This window comes from Epinephelus moara, chromosome 4, assembly GCF_006386435.1.
Source record: "Epinephelus moara isolate mb chromosome 4, YSFRI_EMoa_1.0, whole genome shotgun sequence".
NCBI lineage: Eukaryota > Metazoa > Chordata > Actinopteri > Perciformes > Serranidae > Epinephelus > Epinephelus moara.
In genome coordinates, this window is record NC_065509.1 from 8,083,760 (window position 1) to 8,104,731 (window position 20,972).

General features: G+C 41.7%; 1 protein-coding gene across 2 annotated transcripts; it reads right to left on the minus strand.

Moving 5' to 3' along the window:
* Positions 1–1,754: 1,754 nt before the first annotated feature.
* Positions 1,755–20,972, minus strand: mmp17b (matrix metallopeptidase 17b). 2 transcript variants are annotated; one of them, XM_050042508.1, is made up of 12 exons: positions 20,905–20,972; positions 14,409–14,626; positions 11,332–11,464; positions 11,029–11,182; positions 10,721–10,829; positions 10,408–10,585; positions 8,990–9,166; positions 7,713–7,806; positions 6,887–6,960; positions 6,591–6,740; positions 6,006–6,266; positions 1,755–5,202 (listed from the first exon to the last, which is right to left on the minus strand). In XM_050042508.1, the coding sequence occupies exons 2-12, from the start codon at positions 14,556–14,558 to the stop codon at positions 4,802–4,804; spliced, it is 1,881 nt and encodes a 626-aa protein (XP_049898465.1). In that variant the 5' UTR covers positions 14,559–14,626; positions 20,905–20,972; the 3' UTR covers positions 1,755–4,801. The 2 variants fall into 2 exon arrangements, with proteins under 2 accessions (XP_049898465.1, XP_049898466.1); XM_050042509.1 differs by lacking the exon at positions 20,905–20,972 and adding an exon at positions 20,818–20,871.

Consider the following 20,972-nt stretch of genomic DNA (forward strand, 5'->3'; position numbering starts at 1 on the left):
TTCACAAGATTGGGACAGATAAGGTCACAGTGACCTTGTCCTTTAAGATATGTACACCTAAATCTAAATAGTTCATTGTTGAGTCCAAGTGGACGTTTGTGCCAAGTTTGAAGAAATTCACTAAAGCATTCTTGAGATATCATGTGCTTGAGAATGGGACAAACGTATGGCATATAAAGTCACTGGGGCACAGATTCAAAAATGGGGCCCACCTTTGGGAAAGACTCAGATTTAAAGCCCTGATTACACATTGCACATTCTGAAACATACATATATGAAACGTACATACATACATACATATGAAATCATTTCAATTAATAGCTGCTATTTGTAACTCCAAATGGCCTACAGCCATTGACAGATTGTGAGACTATGAGCCCATAGACACAGGGAGTGGCCAACTAGATTGCAGGAGGAGTCCGTGCCACCCTTCTGGCCCATACACCGGCCTTGATTTGTGCTTGTATGCAGTGTTCATCCCCCTTGTGGCTGTCAAATGGGAAATACAAAAATACAGGAAACATCTTACAATAAAACTAGATAGTTTTTAAAGCAGCTGTGCGGAACTTTTCGTTTTCGTTGATTATAGCGCCCCTTTGGTCGAAGCGGTATGACACCCACAGCCTGGTGTCGTAAAATTCCGACTGCAGCCGGCAATTACCGCATGCATTTGTGTTGGAGAGCGAGAGGATTAACTAATGTCAGGTCAGTCCAAGTAATTAGTGGAAACAGCAAAATTACTCAGTAAATTCTCCTGTCGTGTTTCTGTTCTGATCTAATCTAATCTGTTGTGTATTTTGAGCTACTAAGGCTACCGTAGTAGTGTGAGCCTCAAGTTATTCTGGGTAATGTAGTAACCGTTGTTGTGCTACTGGAAACAATGAGAAGCAGCCGTGTACGTTCGGTGTAAGGAGGAATAAACAGTTAACAAGTCATCTGCTGAGTCCGCATTATTATGTGAAAAGAATACTCCGACGATTTGGGAGTTATGCCCTTTCTCTATCATTTTCATATTGAGACAGCGGTTAGCATGGCACTTGTAGGGGGTCAGTACATCTTGCACGGAGGGATACACCAGTGAGCAGCAGCTGGCTCTGGGACAGGTACGCTAGGTCACTCGGTAAAAGCAAACAAAGACACGACACGGACAATATTACTCACCCGACTGAAAGCTGTCTATCAGCTCCTGCAGGCCTGGGGCGTTTTTTCCAGTTCATCTTAGGAACATGAAAGAAAGTTTCAATCACACCAGGATTAGTGATTGCTGCAAAGTTTTCATTCCTTGTGATGCACTCTCTGCGGCGCTTTTCCTCCTGATGATATATATCTCCCCAACGATGGTAGCACCGAATCCCATTCTGTGCAGCCAAATGGGAGCGGAGGATCGAATCCCATTCTGTGCAGCCAAATGGGAGCGGAGGATTCAGCCTCTCTTCTCGCCTGCTCAGCATACAACACATGGAGTTCCTCATCTGTGTACTCCGGCTCAAACAGGTATGGCTCTGGATCTGTGTCCGCTACAAGAAACTCTTCAAAATCGCGTTCAAAGTCGTCCATTGCAGCTACTGAAATCCGGAGATATCGCCAGGCTAAATAAACAGCTGAGTTTTGTTTACAAGCTACGTCTGTGCCTGCTCACCGGTGTATCCCTCCGCGGATCACAGCGCAGGACGTACTGACCCCCTATAAGCGCAATGTTAAACGCTGAGACCCAGCCACTGGACGTACAGACACAAAAAAGATATCATGTTGTCTCAATATGAAAATGATAGAGAAAGGGCATAACTCCCAAATCGTCGGAGTATTCTTTTATGTGAAGATACACAGTGAAGACATAACATAATCCTAACACAGCAAAGCTGTTACCTGCAGCCTTCGCTTGCAAAGCTAACGCTACTAACGTTAGGTCAGTCCAAGTAATTAGTGGAAACATGCTAACATGCTAACGTTACACACAAATTAGTAGTAAAGTAAGACCTGTTCATAAATGTTCTGGTGTAGCTCTGAATTTCTTATAAACTGAGGACAACTGCCTGCTGTATATTTGTGTTCATGGTCACAGTCACAGATAATTTTAGATGATGCTCCTTCGTTATCCGCCATGACATCAAAAGTACAACCAAGTCCTCATAGATACATCTCTGGTAAAACTGTTAGGTGTTATGTGTTCAGCAATGCCCGTTGCGTACTGCTTACTCGAAGAACACTGTAAACACGGCTCCTTCTTCTGTGGTTTAATCGCTGCGGGCCGCTGCGGGCGAGCAGAATCACTTCCGCCTCGGGTGCCGTATTCTGGTTTGCTGACTTCCGCTGTGTGTCCGACCCGAGCGAGGCTACGCTAAATAGCCATATAGAGAAAGGCTTTTTTGTCGCTGTTGGGTTCAAATAAATATGCGGATCTTCAAGGGGGGGTGATACGAACTAGGGGCAGTTTTATTAATGGTAAAAAGTTCCGCACATCTGCTTTAACTAAATAGGACCTCCTCTCAAAGCCAGAGCATCACATGTGCTCCTCTGATTCTCGTGTGTATGCTCTTCTAATGTTATATCAATTATATTGTAACAAAAATAATATATTGCTGGTTCTGATTTTACTATTTTATTATGGATTGACATTTTATGGATATACATGTGTACCAAAGGACGAACAGTTTTATAAAACAACAATACACAATATAAATAATGCTATGTTATATACACTACCTCTACATTGCAAGAATTTTACAAAGACAGATGGTGCTATATTCACATGACTGCTGCAGAGCAACTTCTTCCCTATCTTTATGTAACATAAAAGACTCATTTCCACCAAGCAGTTCAGTTCAGTTCAGTTCAGATTACATGAAAATGGTTATTTTTCCATTTCCATGATGTGTTGTGGATGTTACCAACAGAACTGATTAATACCTTCCCCATTTTTCGTCACCCCACTGTTGGGGTACCAAGGTGTAGCTGAAAACACTGCAGTTTGTTGATTGGTCAGTAGTGAACCGTCACTCTTGCTCAGGGCTGAGTTGTGGCTGGTTTTGAAGGTTACGTAACCACCGTGCAGTCCCTGGCAAGTTTACATACGTTAGTAGACTTTAACTATAAAATGAAAGGATGTTTAGCTGCCTCTCGCAGCCGCTGTAGACTGAGAAAAAAATAACTTCACTCACTGGGCCAACTACCTGCAACTTTAAAGGTGGAATGTTTTCTTGCATGTTACTCTGTTCATGAGCTGACAACACAAATCAATCAACACACCTCAAATGTCAGTATATCAACTTTGACCATTCCATTTACGTTCTCTCTAGGATGACATTTGCTTAAGTGGTGATCGGAACCTTATGCATTTAGAAAATGTTTATACATTTTAACCAGATCAGTCACATTGTGAGTTGTGAAAATCCAGAAGCTCTTGAATTAAGTCGATGGCTTCCAAACAACATCACACCAGAGATGGAGTTATTCTGTGTATTTTTTCATCCTGATTGAAATGAGAAAGCAGATGTTCCATCTAGCTAGGCTGGTTGATGAAAGCGGAATATTACATCAACATAAAAACATCTGCTTTAACATCTTTGTACACACAGAATCAGTCAGCGTTCTCAACTGACCATATGAAATACTGAAATTGAAATGCATAATACAAGATTTTGAGAAATACGCTTATCTGCTCTCTCCATGTTTGAGATGAGAAATTGGATATTAATATCATGTCTGTGTTTAATGGGAACTCCATGATTTTACAAATCCAAGTGTGTTTCCAGGTGTTGGGGAGTACAACTGCATATGTGAACTAAGTAGTATAAAGCCCTTAGTGTCCCCAAAGGGAGCTGTGTGATGTCTGATAAATGTCCTCAAGTGATGTCACTTACGTCAGCGTTAGTTGGGCCTGAAGACTGCAAGTTTGAAAAGTGAAAAAAAAATCTGGAGGTTTGGAGTGAGAAAGAAGTGATCTTACTAGACCTCTGTGGCCCGCTGCTCATCTCCGCTGCAGGCTACAGGCTATAGACTCAAGGATATGTTAACTGCTACTAGCAAAACACATGGAATCTCCAAACAAACTGCTGGAGTTGCATTGTGGGTAATGTAGCCGCCAGGTTTTGATGAGGAAGAAGAATGTTTGGAATGAAAAAGGCAAAGTCTGACTCTGCTGAATATACTGTATTTTGATCTTTAACTGTCCATCATGAGTCTGACTCTGTTACAGGAGAGCATCGCTGAACTTTACTACTCTCTCAACTAAGGCTTCAGAGAGGGTTCACCTGCAAACAGCTTGCCTAGCTCTGTTAAAAATTCACTCACTAACAACTTTAATGCTCATTCAATAACACATTGTATCTCATTTGATTATTCCATACATAAACCAGGTGTTGGAGCTATTCCTTGGCAACAGCTGTCATCACAGTGAGGTTGCAAAATTTTACCACTATGGCTTTCGAGAGACTAAACTGAAACCTGTTCGCTGATTTTATCTGGCAACTGCGCCATATGGGGAGACCCTGCACAGATGCTGGGTGGATGGATGAACTGTTGTTTATGTAACTCCCTCTTAAAGTGTTAATTACCACTCTAGCTGTTTCCCCCTACTTCCACTCTTTATGCTAAGCTAGGCTAACCAGCCTGACTCCAGCTCCATACTGAGAGTGACCTCATCTCTCACTCAGAAAGAGAGGAAATAAGGGTAAATGGGCAGCAGGGACGGTATTATGAATGCACATGGTAAATGTTTGTAGATGAGTTTCTGTTCTCTTTTACAGCCCTTCCTCCAGATTCGACCTGATAAGACAGCTGGCTTTTATTGTCTTGTGCAGCTTTAAATAACCAACAGTGTCCATATCATCATCAGCAGACCAGCAGTTAAAGATGCTGTCCTGTCTCGAAGAGCTCCATTTTGACAAGTGCATTGTGTCCAGATGTGTGAGCCTCTGTCCTGTCTGTCTTTATGTTTATTTCCATGTCTGTCCCTTCCATGGTCCCTTCCCCTTCCTCCTTCCTCCTCCTTCTCTCTCTCCTCCCTCCATCTCTCCCTGAGTTCCTGTCTTCCTGCAGGCGGAGACAGAGACGAGGAGTGGTCATCCACCACAGGTGAGGATGAGGAGGGGTCAGGGCAATTCAGCCAGTCTGCAGTAGAGGAGCGTGGGTATCCGTCCTGCAGGGAGGAGCCTGGAAAAGTAAACTTCCAGTAGGAGTCTCCCTTGAAGAGATAGACAGAGCCTGGGGAAGAGGGAGAGAAGTTTTTACAACCAATAACCTGCATACGTGAATCTCTAGAATAAATGTTATTCTATTCTGTTTAATAGTACTAACAGATAGAAAATACAAAAAAAACTTTTTTCATATTCATATATCAAAATCAGATCATGTTTCTTCTTGCAAAACAAAATATGGTGTGTGCTTATGTGAGCTAGTATCAACCAATTTCAACCAATAATATCACGACATCCACCCATCAATCAATCTGCAAGTTAGCAAGTTAGCAACAGCATGCTAGATCGATGTGTCTTCGTTTTCCCAAAATACAGACTGGCCCTCTGGCTAGAATTTATTCAGGAAAGTGGTATCTATAACAGCTCCAGTTTATGTGCATTTTACAGTGGAAAGCATTAGCAACTAATGTTACACTGTGTGTACAATGGGCTTTGTCTTAAGAGTATGGTCAGGAGTGAGTCCTGAAACCTGGATATGAGTTAGCATTTTGCACTCCCAGTTCCCGTGTCTCAAAGTCAATGGATTCTTGTAAAGGTTAGATGCCTGTAATAAGCATTTAAGCTGTCACTGTCTTGGTTTTTGGGGGGGGCCAGAAGTGACCATATTTGACCGAGAGGATGAGCGAGGGGTGGATCTAATTGACAGCCGTCGGGACACTATCCACAGACAGACATAAAACATAAAATGTAAATGGCTGACATATAAAAAAATTGTGCCTTCCCTTGGCATTCTTGGCAGGGCATTTGGTCCTTATAAGAACAGACACAACTATCATCACACACAAGCACAAACATGAGTGCTGTCCTCACCATCACTGTCTGTGGTGATGCCACTGACACCCTCTCTGAGCAGCTGAGTCCAGGTGTCATCTTGCTTCTCTTCTTCAGTGTCTCCCATGTTCCCCCAAACAGGGCCCTCCTCTGGGTCCCAGATGAGGCCCCACCTCCCTGCTGCTGTGGCATCCTCCTCCTGGTTTACTCCAGCTAAGCTCACCCCCATCCTGAGAGCAGACAGGGGCTGAGGGTAACCTTCCTGCAGGGACAGATCCCTGAACAGCCAGAACTGGGAACCTGCAGCAAGACACGACCTAGAGAGGTCAGTTGTTCAGTTTGGTGACTCACTCCACATGTATCTAAGAAAAACTGTGCCGTAGGTGTACGGCCAAAGATATTGCTTTGGAAAATGTACTGAGTTGATCCAGATATCTCACAGATGTAATTACTTCAGTTTTGAGTCAGTGAACTGTAATTTATCCTCTTAATGGTCTATATTCAGTCTCTCATTTTTTCATTCATGCTTGTGTAGACTAAGTCTCTGTGGAAGAGGAAACCTGTGTGCGATATGATGTCAGAATAACGTAGCATTCATACTGTATTAGGATTATTGGAATATACCACTGATAAAGATGATGGCATGATCTGACTTCCTCTCCAGCACAGCGTGAATCTGAGGAAGGTCAGGAGGTAGACCCCTCCACAGCCTTCTGACTGAAGCCCCGCGACCTGACACCAAGCCCCCACCGTTGACTCGCCACATTGTTAGACCTGGAGGGACGACAGAATGGAGGGGAAGCAAAGCTATGGTGGAAGTGATCCTGCTAACCAGAGCCAGACAGCTTTAATCCTAACAAATTACTTTTCTATTTTCTAATTTGACATGCCTAATGAGTCAGTTTGCGGTGTATTCAGACCTTTGAAGAAGAAAGTCTCTCCTCGGATCCTTGCCACAGCATCGAAACTGGTGTTACAGCGATCTATGGAGGGGCTGAAGGGAGAAAACACAGTGTGGCTGATAGAGCTTAATGCCTTCATTCGGAAGGATGAAATCAAAAATGAACTTTAACATATGTAAAAAAAAAAAAAAAATCAATACTATCTAAAGCAGTGTCCATTTCCCCATTTTGAATTTTTCACCAGTCTTTTCTTTCTAATGGAACTAGATGGCACTCAGCTTGTAGTGCTCAAAGCGCCAAAAAATGCATTTTAAAAACTCAACAGCCATGTCTCTTTACAGAAACCATGACCCAGTTACTCAAGACAATACACAGACCTTGTTATGAGCAGTTTTATGTCGGATCTATATTTTCTCTGCCAAACTACACCCGTCAACTGTATTATCTTGCAGAAGGAAGTGCCACAAGTCTCTCGTCCATGAGTAGATGCATGCTTCCTTCTGCACGGTGATGCATGGGTGACGTTTGGAAGACAGAAAATAGTTCCTATATGAAACTGCTCACAACAGGGTCTGTGGATTATCTTGAGTAACCAGGTCATGATTTCTAAAAAGAGACATAGCTGTTGAGCTTTTCGAATCTATTTTTTGGTGCTTTGAGCACCACAAACCAAGTGGCATCTAGTTCCATTAAATTTGAGAAAGGCAGACATCTCTAAAGTTGTCTTTAACCCCTTAAAATGAAGGCCTTGTGACCCCTGTGAAGCTTAGCGACCCCTAGTTGGGGGTCATGACCCCCAAATTAGGAACCAGTGCCTTAATCTATTTTATCTTGTTGGTCATACCCATATGTGTGGTGATGCGGGTGGCCTCTGTGACGCGTATGAAGCTCTGGGGCGAGGCGAGGAGCATCAGTGGCCAGCAGCTGGTTCTTTTTACCTAAATCAAAAATCAAATAATTTTAAACCTAATAGCAATAAAGCTCTCGATACTCTTGACAGTAATGATAAAGCAATAATTATGCAGGCAGAAAAGATACAATACAAATGTTTCTGGTAGTGTCCACACACCACTTTTTTCTCTTTTGCAATATGGTAATTATTCCATGCTTTCTCCACATATCCTAAAGTGTCTTTCAGTGATCAGTTATTTAAAATGCATCAGATTCTGATGTCATAATCATCTACAATAAGACATAAAGCAATCTCATCAATTTGGTCACTGTACTGTTTTTTTTTTTTTAAGATATTTTTTGGGCATTTTTAAGCCTTTAATTGATAGGACAGACAAGTGTGAAAGGGGGAGGGAGAGAGAGAGGGAGTGACATGCAGCAAGGGGCCACAGGCTGGATTCGAACCTGGGCCGCTGCGGCAACAGCCTTGTACACGGGGCGCCTGCTCTACCACCAAGCCACCAACGCCCCTGGTCACTGTACTGTTGACAGTCACAGACACATTATCTATCCCCGTATGAATGTTGCAGAGATTTGAAGGGAAGTGTTGACCTTATCAGCTACTGTTGTTTTGTATGTATTAAATGTTACAACGCAGCTGTTAATCCTCATACTGATGCATATGAACAGAGGTTTATGTATCCAAGCACACAGCTGTCAGGCCCAAGAGCTGCTGATGGGCTGGAGGAAGTATGCATGACATTATGCAAAGGCAAAATGAATTAAGAGCTACTCTTTGAACAATGCAGTCACACATTTCATCACAGAGAATTCTTTTATAACCACTGAATCTTTACAATACATGCTTTCACATCTGAGCATAATGTGGAGGATAAAACCATCAAGAAATGCCACTGTCTGTCTGTACTTCCTTAATATCACACCAGAGGTCAGTCCACGCAACTGCTGCACAGCTGTCCTCATTTATTTTTAATTTTATGCATTGTGTGGCCCTTTTTTATATCTGAAGACACTTGGTCATAGTAGTGTCATTATGTCGTTGTTTTCCTCTGATCTTTTAATGCCATAGTTTGGTTCTTGCAAGCAGTATATGCATCCTCACATGCCAACCAGGATCAGGTTTAATCATCAAGTGGCCATGTGTTCACAACCTAAATTTTCATGGTGGACAATCTGACTTTATAATAACAGCCGTGAGAAGGGTCTTACCATAGAGCTGGGTGATGTGCTCCAGATCTTGAGGTCCCAGGCGATAGTGGAGGGGGTCTCCAGCAGGACCCTGGTAGTACGGCCTCATCACTGAGTGACGAGATGAGGAGTGAGCAAGGCCCAGTGCATGGCCAAACTCATGGACCAGCACTGTGAACAGGTCAGTACCCTCAGAGGCTGGTGAAGGACGACGATGGGAAGATAGAAAGCCAGACAGATACAGATAATGATGAGCTGATTGATGTATCTTTCACTTTTGGTAGGAGAGTGATTGCAAGCGGCTACTAAAGGATGCAATGTGCATTACATACCACAAGGTGAAGCTGTTGGACAGAACAAACAACACACTGACAGAGTTGCTTAACTTAGAATCTGGCTACAAAGGCACCAAATGTGAAGTCTGACCTCAAGTTGGAGTCACCTTATTCAAGACGGCTTTTCTACTGGAGAGCATGAATGCAACCATCAAATGTCATGGAAACTGACCTTTTACATTATGAAGCAAGTTGTGTGAATGAAAAAGCATGTGAAGGTGACAATTCTCTGGGGACTATGAACACTATCAGCATATTTCGTGGGAATCCATTAGAGATCCTTTTTACAAAGATGATAGTTTGAGTGCCAACATTATTTAAGTTCTCTATTTCTCCGACATGGCAACTATGGCATGGTTAGGGTAAGCAAAAGACTTTGGTTATGGCAAAGAGTGGTTTAGGCTTTGCAGCTATGTTAATGTTAATACACAACAGACTCTAGTCTGTGTTTTGTCCTCAGAGGTATTCTAGCATGCCCAAATGTTCTCTCAGGCCAAGTACATCCAAAGAGCACCTGAGCAGACACCATACTTTTATTTCTAGTGCCATCTATTGTAACCCTCCAACATTGCAGCTCCAGTTACGTTGTGCATGTGTCATATCATACCCATAATATGTCCCACCCGGTCAGAGACTGTATCCCAGCCTTCATTTAATAGCCTTGTCACATCCTTTATTTCATCTTGCTACATAAAAAGGTACTACGTCATCTATAGGCACTAAACATTGCTGAACGCAAATTGTTAGGTGCAGAGTCATTAAATATGCTGGTAACTCTTGTAGGAATTTGCTGTGAGGATGCTACAGGAATTGTCAAGGAGTCACCAAAATCACTAGGATCATCAGTGGATCCATCCTCTGGCTACTGTGATATGGCAAATTTGATGAAAATTAAGCCATTGCTTTCCAAGATACCTTGGGACTGAGACCAAAAAGACCAAAGAGCTGACAAATTTGAGAATATGAGAGGTATTGCTGCTGTGAGACATGATGTGGAATGAGGCAAATCACATACTCTGGTTAGAGTCTGAACGTCACTGTGCTATAAAGATGTAATAATATTAGAAGATGAACTGCGCAGGGGTTTTCTTAACAATGTTTCACCTGGCTGTCTGAAGGCCCACTCCTCCTCTGCATCCAAATGAACTCCTCCTGCCCGGGCAGGGTCTGATGGGAAGAAAGCATGGCCGACTGCACCACCTGCCCCATCAAACGGATAGCCATCACCGTGATAACCATGGAGAAAGTCTATCTGCAGGTCAGCTGCCTCTGGGCTGCCCACCTGAAGACAGAGAACAATAGAAAGGACAGCTGATGGTACTCAGGCCTCAGGTAGAGTTTTTCACAAGTCTACCTGGACTCATATCTACCATCTTTCCCATATGTCATTAATGCAGCATGAGACAAATGTACCAACCTCATGGAACTCCAGCGGTGTTGGATCTGCCCACACTCTTAAAGCATAGAAGACCAGTGAGCGAATTGTTTCCTGGGACAGATGGGAGGAGGTGGGGTATGAACGCAACCTGAGAATGCAACAGAGTGTGATTATTGGTGTAAGAAAGAGTCACAGGGAAAGACCCAGTTACATCACTTAAAGAAAACAAATATGCTTCTGTAAAAATCTAAGCTCATTATCCTAATTAAAAAATAGAAAATACTCGTTTGTTCAGGTGAACTGTATCATAATCTGGTATAGACTACGAGAAGTTAATCGTTTCCAACCTCCAGTTAATGTTCCGACGTGTCCACATGGCGATAGCCCTTCTCTTCCTCCTCCTCATGTTGCCCCCCTTTTGGTTGGCTGGTATTTTGGAGGGGTCACCCTGGTCAGGTAGGGAGCAGCGTGGACTGTTCATCAGCGCCGTTGTCTCCTCATCTAAACACATGAAAGCAAACAAGAACCAGAGGAGACGTAAGGAGTCAGATTTGGAACACCAGATTCAAGAGGGAGTAGCTTACACATTAGCAGGTTGGATCTTAAAGCAAAGCATCCAACTTTTCACAGCCTCCATCTGTAATTCTTACCTACAACTCCAGTGTCTTTGAGGCCTGCAAACCTCTGCATAGCCCTGACAGCGTTAGTGACAGCTGTCCAGGCCTGAAGCTGACCAGTGGAGGGGTCTGAGGGTGGGAGGTATCCATACTTCATCAACCAATCCTATGAGCAGAAAAGAGCAGGTAGTCATCTGAAGGACGTATCATCTGGTAACCCTAAGGAAACCTATATTGAAAGTATCTACAAACTGTTCACAGTAAACACAAAATGTTCATACTGAACCCATGTGCTTTATATGATTATGTTTAGGCAACTCAAAGCCTTAGACGAGATGAATAATCACGGTCCTGGTTGAACAGTCAGTGCTGACGTACATGTTGGGGGGGTCTCTGACCCTGGATCAAAGGCCCTGTTTACACCTGGTACTGACATGCATCTGGGTGATTGGCTAACAAGTGGACAGCTCTAAGCACAGGTGTGAATGCACCCAAGGCCTTCTTGATGCATCTTGAGATCTGATTGCTCAGACCGCATTTGGAGGTTCGGACAAACATTGGCATTCATTGCATTTGCGTTCAGAATATATCCATTCAGCCACTCTTCTTCCAGTCTTTTTCCAGTCTTCTTCTTCTTCTTCTTCTTCTCAGACTTCTAGTCTGGCAGACTAAGTATGGGAAGTGCAATGCTGCCTCTGGTTAAAAACAACAATGCATTTAGTCTTTGTAAACAGAAATGTCGTACATGTTTATAAGCATGTGGAGTGGGGAAGTGAGATCTGATCAACCTGATCTCACAAAAATACGTGAAATGACCACGACCTCTTAACACTGCATTCTGTGGTGGCAGCACATAATGGGTTGAAATTACATGCCGGTACCATGGAAACAATGCCAATGTAAAGTCAATTAGGATCCTTTTTTGTGGTGGACACACGAATTCCCTGATTCAACAACGTCACGTCAACCTCGTTTTCCTCAATGATATCTTTAACATTCCTGTATACACACAAAAACATAGCTTTTGATAGCATAGGGCTTTAAGAGCATTGTGCTGTGGGCGGATGGGGTGTGTTCCACTACTATGTTAAGTGGTCATGGTCATTTCACGTATTTCTGTGAGATCAGGTTGGATCTGATTACAAGTCACTCGAGACACATGTGGAGACACATTTTAAGGACAACTGTAAACAGACTAACATAAAGATGTCCACCTGTCATCACTCCAAGATACATATTAATACCAGGTGTAATACAATCACGGCAGCCATTATGTCTCTGCCTAAACATATTTGACATAGCATTATAACATTTAAGTAAACAGGGTTGCATGGAAAATAGAGGAAACTCACAGGTTTGGTCTGATCCAAAGATTCCGTCCCATAAATTTCAAAATACATCAATCCAACAAGCTAACGGGATAAATGATAGGTATTCAGTCTAGCATACCCAAATGTTCTCTCAAGCCAAGCACACCCACAGAGCACCTGAGTGGACGCCATACCTTAAATGATAAATATTAGGTAGGTCTTAGTATATATCAGGATTTGCATCGATGCACACTTTGTTAGCATGCTGTTTTAGCATGCATGCTGTTTGCATTGTTGTCTTTACAACAATTTTGATCTATAAGTATCTACATTTATAGTTAAGCTCAAAACCTTCCTGTTTTCTCAGGCTTATGATCAGTGTTAGAGTGTTGTGCATATGTGTGTGTGCGTGTGTGCAAGCAAACCTGTCTGTTTTTTCAGACCTACTGTATGAACAGAAGTGTGTGTGTGTGTGTGTGTGTGTGTGTGTGTGTGTGTGTGTGTGTGTGTGTGTTTGGGTTTTATGGGTTTATATGTTATTTTTATTGTGTGACATTGCATGGCATTTGCTTGATGTTCATTTTTATGTTTCCTGCTTTAAAAAAGTAAAGCACATTGTTTTATTTGTGTCATGAAACGTGTTCAATAAATTAGATTGCCTTGCCTTGCCTTTGAATGGACTCATTGTGTTTGACAAATGATGCCTACCCTTACTGAAATAAACAGGATGGCAGAAATAATAGAAACACTTTTCTGTATAATGCAGTACAGTTCAACAGCACCACAAACTGCAGACTCCAAAATGTCTCACAGTTGAATAAACATTTTTCTAAAACAGCTTCAACACAAACTGATCATTAGAACCTTCACGATGAGAGGATTTATTACAGGGCTGTTCTATGAGAATGCTTTAGTTTTGACTGGGTATAACTAAACTGACATCTGAGCATATATAAACTGAAGGCAATGGCATCAGATTGTGTCCTCAATTAAAAGTCAAGGTTTCATACATGCATATGATTGACTGTATGATGATTGATTGTATGATTGAGCACTTTTAGATCTAGGATGCCCAAATTCAAGTGAATAAGTCAGATGCAGTAACATCATAAGTCGAGCTGGACTAACTGGGATCCAAACTCTAAATCCAGATGTGAAGTTCTAAAAATGGCTTCTGAGCTGGACCTTCACCACTGCATTTGGAGAATGGAAACAAGTCTTTTGCAAGCTGACGCCCAAATAATCATCACTCGTGTTGCTTCTGTTAGTGTTAATTAGCAAAAATGGGAGGATAGCTATGTTCTCAGGGTTCCCAAGGTTAACATTCTGTTTACACACATTAACCCTCCTATTGTATTTAGGTGAAATTTTACCCATTTCAAACAAAAATATTTCATAAATAAAGCAACCTGACCCTAAACCTCCTTCCTAATCTCAACCAGTTTTGAAACGGCTCAATTACTATTGATTTCCTACCCCCTAAAATGTTAATAATGTTTTTTTTCAGCTTTATTTTTCCTTTTCTCAACTTTTCTTAATTAAGCGGTTGACTAATTCTAACAAACCTAACCCTAACCCATGTCAAATTAAGCAAATACAGAGCTAGGGAACAAAGGACCCTGGGAACATATAGGAAAGACTCTGCATAGGGAATATTGAGGTATGTTTTCTTAAAATGAGTTGAAGCTGAGAGCCAGATATGCACACACTGATTCTCAGTGATTCACAGGTCACTGTAAACTATGCATTTCAGTATCTGAATTCCTAGCTCCCTGTACATGTTCATGCTGTTTCTTTTACCACCAGTTGTGTTCCTTCGTCTTCAGTGGGTGTCACTGGTGCAGAGGAGGGTGTGGGGGTTGGATCAGCAGCAGAGGCTGGTTGCGTCCATCCATTGCTCAGGCACAGAAAGAGAATCCACATCCTCATCTTGGTTGCATATTCTAGCATTAAATATTTACTTAAGAGAAATCTTCAATGTTGTTTGTGAATTCAAAGTCTCAGATGATTTTCCATACCTGGAGTGAAATTAGAAAAAAAAATAATTAATCAATTAATTAATTAGTCTAATTAAATTAAAAGTACAAATTTGGAGACAAATAGCCATTGCAGCAGCAAATACTGTCAGAATACAGCAATGAAAATGACATAATCTAAAGCTGGAGAATGTAGTAGAAACTGAGGCCAATACTTTTACTACAAGAACATACCAAAGTATATATAGTATACCACGGTATAATTAGATTAAGGATTAAACCTGTAATAATAGTAGTAATTTTTTGGCCATTTAAAGAGTGACATTAACATTCATTTGGGGCTGTGTTTGTGTCCCCCTGATGAATGCAGGTCCAATATTTACTCTCCTCTATGTTTTTGGTCTCCACCAACTCCTGACAAAATATCTGTTCATTTAGCTGCTAAATGCTCTCTGATGTTCATCAGCTAGTCTCTTACTGTGTCTGTTTGCTGGAGCTGAGTATTATCTTTTCATGAAACTTTATATTCATGCTCCAGTACATCTCAGAGGCAAACACTTCACTATTTACTGCACTGCATTTACCTGACAGTTACTAGATACTTTGATATTAAGAATGCAAACAGAAAACTGCAATTTATACAGGTTGTATGAACTAGTTAAAATCTAGTTAAAAGCTACAACATTAAAATTCTGCTAATATATTAGAAATAATCTGATAATATATATATATATATATAACAGTAATAGAATTTTCACAGGGGACATTCCGCCGCCTACTGAATACTTTTACTTTGAAAACTTTGAGTACATGTTGTTGATAATACTTCTGTATTTTTATTTACATAGAATTTTGAATGCAGGACTTTTGCTAGTAACAGAGTATCTTTATAGTACGATATTGGTAACACTTACCTTTCTGGAAATGTTACACTTTTCTTTGTTTAGGTTAAAATGCTATTAATAAGCTGATGGCACACTGAAATGAAAGTGAATTCCATCAGAAATAAAAATTCATAATTATACCATTCTCATATGGTTCTAAGAAAACTCCGACCAATCATTGCATTCGGACCAAATGCAATGATTGGTCGGAGTTTTCTCCTGTCCTGTCTGTCATCCCCATGTGGAGGCCTCCGACTGACATAACCGCGTGTGAAAAATCCCACCCCTCCACCCCTGAGTCTGTGAGACAACAAACAGGCTAGTAACAGGGACGCTTTTGGATATTTTAGTAACAGGGACACTTTTGGATATAAAAAAGGGACGAGATGGTCACAGACTTTCTGCTGGACAGGTATTTTTAGTTTGTCTCTAAGTTTAAATCATCATGGCAGCGCAACCAATGCTTGCGGCAGCCTCTGCGTACACCGGCGAAGTAAACACGGTGCAACAAGAAGTAAATTCATCAGTGCAATACAGTCGCGAGTTAGAAACCACTGCAGTGATCTAACACTACAACCAAGAGAGCTCAGGATGTGTAGCAAGCTTGGCCTGCTACGTCAAGCTAGCCCTGAGATGACCGTGGTTTCACCTGGAGCTGTCCCGATGGGGAGATGCCGGCAGTGCTGTGACAGGATGCGTGAGTGGGGGAAGCGCAGAGGGGTTAGCTCTAGGCTAATAGCTAACCCCATCAAACCAGCTGTTCCCAGCGTCCTTCTGGCAAACGTCCGCTCACTGGACAAGAGGGCTTGGGGTATGCGAAATGTCAGTTTGTTTTTTGTGCTGCCCATAAAAATGACAAATAAATTAGTCCAGTTCAGTTCATAATGTTATATATGACAACACAGCATCCAGTTGCTAATGGCTAACGTTAGCCTACTATAGCGTAGCCTCTGAAACATTAACGTTATCTTCCTTGTGCATTTCCACTTACTAGTAACGTTAGCGCTACTATCTAACGTTAGCACTGTAACCTTATTCTAAAACTCATCAGTCATCACCGACTCCGGTTGAGTTTTAAAACTCCGGGGTTGCGTTTGCCTGTCTTGGTTAAAACATTACACTCGCTCTCCTCTTCCGTGTATCTAACGTTACCTTGCCAACACCTACATCTATCATAGACGTAATGAGGACGTAGGACGTGGAGGAGGGGGGAGTAGGGCTTTGGAGGGAGGCGGGACTTGTGAATGTTCAAATTTTTTCGAAGTGCTGTGTGAAATGCAAGAAAGGTAAGAGTTCCTTTAAGTAAAAGATCTAAATACTTTCTTCACCACTGACCACTGTTCAGTGGCCTTAAGTGTCAAACATACCAATCAAGGTGCCCCTTTAAAGTGTCAGTTTTGTACACTGAGTGTCAGTTTCCGCTCATTACATGCGTACTATCTTTTCAAAATAAACTTCTAACGTAGGTTTACTTTGTTTTCAGATTTAGGTGACTAAAGTGCTTGTTGATATTGAGAAAAAACATCATGGTTTGTGTTAAAATATGTAATATAATGTAATGTAATATGTGATAATGTGTTAAAAGTAAGTGCATCACTAACACAATGTCAAAATTAAAACTAGTTAAGACAACTCAACCTTGACTTTTGGTTCCACATGGAACATGAACAGCAGTCTCCTGGCTGAAAGCACTGTGTTATTTTGACCCATCCACCACTTGTCCCTCTCGCCCTTTGCTTCCCTTTTGTTGCTCTTTATAGTACAGTGGGCCAGTGCGTCCCATACAGATGCTAAAGGCTGCTTAAGTGTGTCAGTATTAAAGGACAAGGGCCACTGGCCAAGCATCATTTGCATCACTGGACAAGTTAAGAGTTAGAATGACCTATGCTTTGAGAACAGTGAGAATGAACCAGAGCAGTAAAGCTAAACAGTGAGCTCAAACTCTCAACAAAGCTCTGTAAGTTCTCTGTAGGTTCATCACTAGCCTACATGTGACCACTTTAACATTGTTTTCAAATTGTCATTTGATATACATTGTTATTACAAAAAGAAAATGATTATAGAGTAAACTCAACCAAATCTTAACCATAGAGGTGGCAGGTCTCCCAACACCATTGAATGCTCTCTTTAAAATCTCTGGTTTATTACTTTATAAGTACAACATTTTGAGCTCAAAATCTGTCTAAATAAAGTAGTTTTAGTCAAACCCTGTCTGGGCGTCCCCCATCACACATGCAAATACAGAGAATACATGTTTCAGTAGGCTTTTATCTCCAGTGTCTTCACTAACATTAGAGAATGCACTAATATATGCCTTTAACCTGCTTTGGCTTTCTGTGCTTAAATTACCCCTGGTCAGATGACTGAACAATGCTCCTTTATTCTTTCACTGCAAAGTCAGGAAAAACAGTGTGATATTCAATGTCACCATAGCATGAATGTGTTAAAGCAGTCAGTGAATGAAGTTGACGGGAAACATCCATGCTATATTCCCACTGGGGATACAATATACCAGATGCAATCAGAAGATGGACTGGAATTACCATAAACTACAGAGGGGAGGGGCACCGCTAACTGCAGTACAGGACACTGGTGGATGTCAGCGTTTGTGTCCGTGTCAGTGAGATGCTTCATTTAATTAAGTTAGAGGGTATACCATTTCAGTTAAAGCATGGGGGCAGAGAAGAAAGGATGAAAGGGAGGGATGAATGGAGGAGGAGGACAGTGTTAAAGCAATGAGATTAAAGCAGCAAAGAGAGTAGAGGGCAAGAGTCAAAAGGGGAGGATGTTAAAAACCAGCAAACACTCTCCCTTTAATCGAATGTAATATTAACCGTATCCTGTGAGAGAGATTTTAATAATACACACATATTTCTTTAGTGAAAAACAAGCAAACCTTTTTTAATCACACTACACATCAAGTGAGCACAGGTTTATTCAATTACCATGACCCTATACAAACTGCATGATGAACAGTGTCCCAGAGTTTCCCCTGAATTTTCTTCCAAATGTAAAACTATGAATCTTACATGGAAGTATTTTGTTTTAACTATTGTGGATTGGGATATATCGTATTGACCCTTTTTGAAAGTTAATAGAGAATACAGAATATACTAGGAAAGTGCACTGGGTAGAGAGCAGCTCTTCGCCAGGCGGCTGCACATGGGAGAAGTAAGTCCTCAGTGCTTTTTGGAAGTAATCTTTTCAGTTTAACCCAAATCATGACCTTTTTTCTGAACCTGGCAGAAAGCCCTGAAGGCAAACTTCTCTCAACAGCAATAGTCCCTCCCGGCTCCCTTTCAGTCAAGATAATGTGAAGATAACAAAAATAGGAATTTTTTGATTTCATATCCTCATTAACATTTGTGGATCATAACATATCATCTATGGAATTACTCTACGGTTGCTCCAGTTCACAATCAAACTTTTTGAGCCACAACAAAGGCCAAAATGTGGCCTTCAACAGAAGGCAAGGCTTGTGTCTAGCCTTTTTTCCTTGCATGATTTTGTTGAGGACTTGCAGCTCCTACTAGCTAGTTACGGGCCCATGCACATCTGTGTTTTTTGCGACCCCAAATACAGTGATTTCAATGTAGATGCATGAAAGGCACAATCAAAAGCAAAAGCAACATCATCCTGGCATATATAAATGGCTGCTTCCTGAGATAAACAAACTTCAACTTATGGAACACAGCAAAACCAGCGCATGTTGTATAAGAAGAAACAGCCAATCATAACTGGTAGGTATCTTCCCTTTCTTCACTATCAGTCTATGACAAATACAGAAGAGAAGTTGATCATTTTAGTGCAGGACTACACAGAGCTCTACATCTGTCCAGTGGACAATATTTTACTCCTAAAACACACTTAAAAACAACACCTGGAAAAAGATCAGCTTGGACTTCAGCTGCTAGGTAAGTGACTTGACAGAGCTCCATATTTAATGGATGCAGCGTTGACAGAGAGTGCCTGATATAACGCGATGCAGCACGATAGTCTAAAGCTTGCATCCATTTGGGACACAGTGTATGATACAGTGCTGGTTATGGTCTATGATCACCTAACAACTTCAGACGCAAACTGCCTGAGCGCCTAGTTGGCGCCCAAGTTGGCACAGATTAGACACAAAGGTAATAGCTACCCAGTGCACGACCTCGTGTTTTCCAGGGGGTTTAAGACACAGCATGTTTCCTGGCTCAAAGAGGAGTGAGGAGTCAGCAGTCGGTGACAGCATGAAACAGTCAATAAAACAGTTTTTTTTAACATTTTCAAATCACTGCAGCCATGAGAGGTCCTTGAGCAGTCATAAATGTGCACACAAACTATTAGGCTGATTGGTCCAGTAGTATGTGAGATTAGCTGTGGACAGACAGATACACACACACACACACACACACACACACACACACACACACACACACACACATACACACACACTTCCTTCCTTCCTTCCTACCTTCCTTCCTCTCTGAATCGGTCTGTATTTCTGCTACCCCTCTCCTCGTTAAAAGTGAAGGAGGAAAAATAGAATAGAGTGAGGATATGAGAAAGGACGAAATAAAGACACTATGAGGGGTGGAGGAGAAACAGGAGGAGGTGTAGAGGAGAGGAGGAGGAGGAGAAGAGGAGGAGGAGGACTACAAAAAGGATGATCCTGTGAGATTGAAGAGTAGGGGAGAGATTTGGTTGCAAAGTCAGAGAGTGCCTTCTACATCAAAGCAACTGATGTCTGATGATGAACAGGAGGATTGGTACTTCACCTCATACACCTCTACACACACACACACACACACACACACACACACACTCTCTCTCACACACACACACCCATGCACGTACACAACCAAATGCATGAGCTACTCCAGGAGTCAGAATCACACTTGAGTCACTGTGAACCCACAATCTTTACAGTCTGATTCCGGAATTGTATTTACTCAGTAAACTTGAATTTGACCAGTTTTGGACCAAAACAATAAATACAAACAAGGCATCTGCATATCTCCTTCAGGATTTCATTCTAGTCACTCGAGAAGAAAATTAGAAAGTAAATCTGAAACCTTTGTAACTGGACAGTTAACTAACTAATTACCTGACTTTCTTTAAAAGATTAAAAGAAAATCTTGTGGGGTTAGTTGCCCATACTCAGACTCAGACAAGTGTTTCCTAAATCCTAAGTACTGTCCTGCACAGGCTCTAAAACTTTTACTTTCCTTTTTTCCCTTGAGACTAAATAGCTGTACAGAAGCCCAGTCACTCTGGTTCTACTGGCCCTGACATATGCAATATTGCATCTAGCATCTAAATCTAACACCTTTCACTACAACACAAGCATACATCAGATAAACTTACATGAAATGTCAAAACACTCCAACTCCAGATCAAGCCCAGTCGATAAACTGCACACAGCATTAAACAAGACAGTGTTTTTGTGCTTACCTTCCTCCTCCTCCTCCTCCTCTGCATCCGTCCTCCCTCTGTCTCTCTTTATCTGCCACTATAGGAAC

What these genes read in the sequence shown, in the direction of transcription:
- mmp17b (XM_050042508.1), bottom strand. Translation starts at nt 14,558, where the DNA reads ATGCTAGAATATGCAACCAAGATGAGGATGTGGATTCTCTTTCTGTGC. An exon ending in ACGAAGGAACACAACTGGTG is followed by an intron (nt 11,465 to 14,408) that starts GTAAAAGAAACA and finishes TTCTGCTCATAG; the next exon opens with GATTGGTTGATGAAGTATGG. An exon ending in CACCGCTGGAGTTCCATGAG is followed by an intron (nt 10,586 to 10,720) that starts GTTGGTACATTT and finishes CTCTGTCTTCAG; the next exon opens with GTGGGCAGCCCAGAGGCAGC.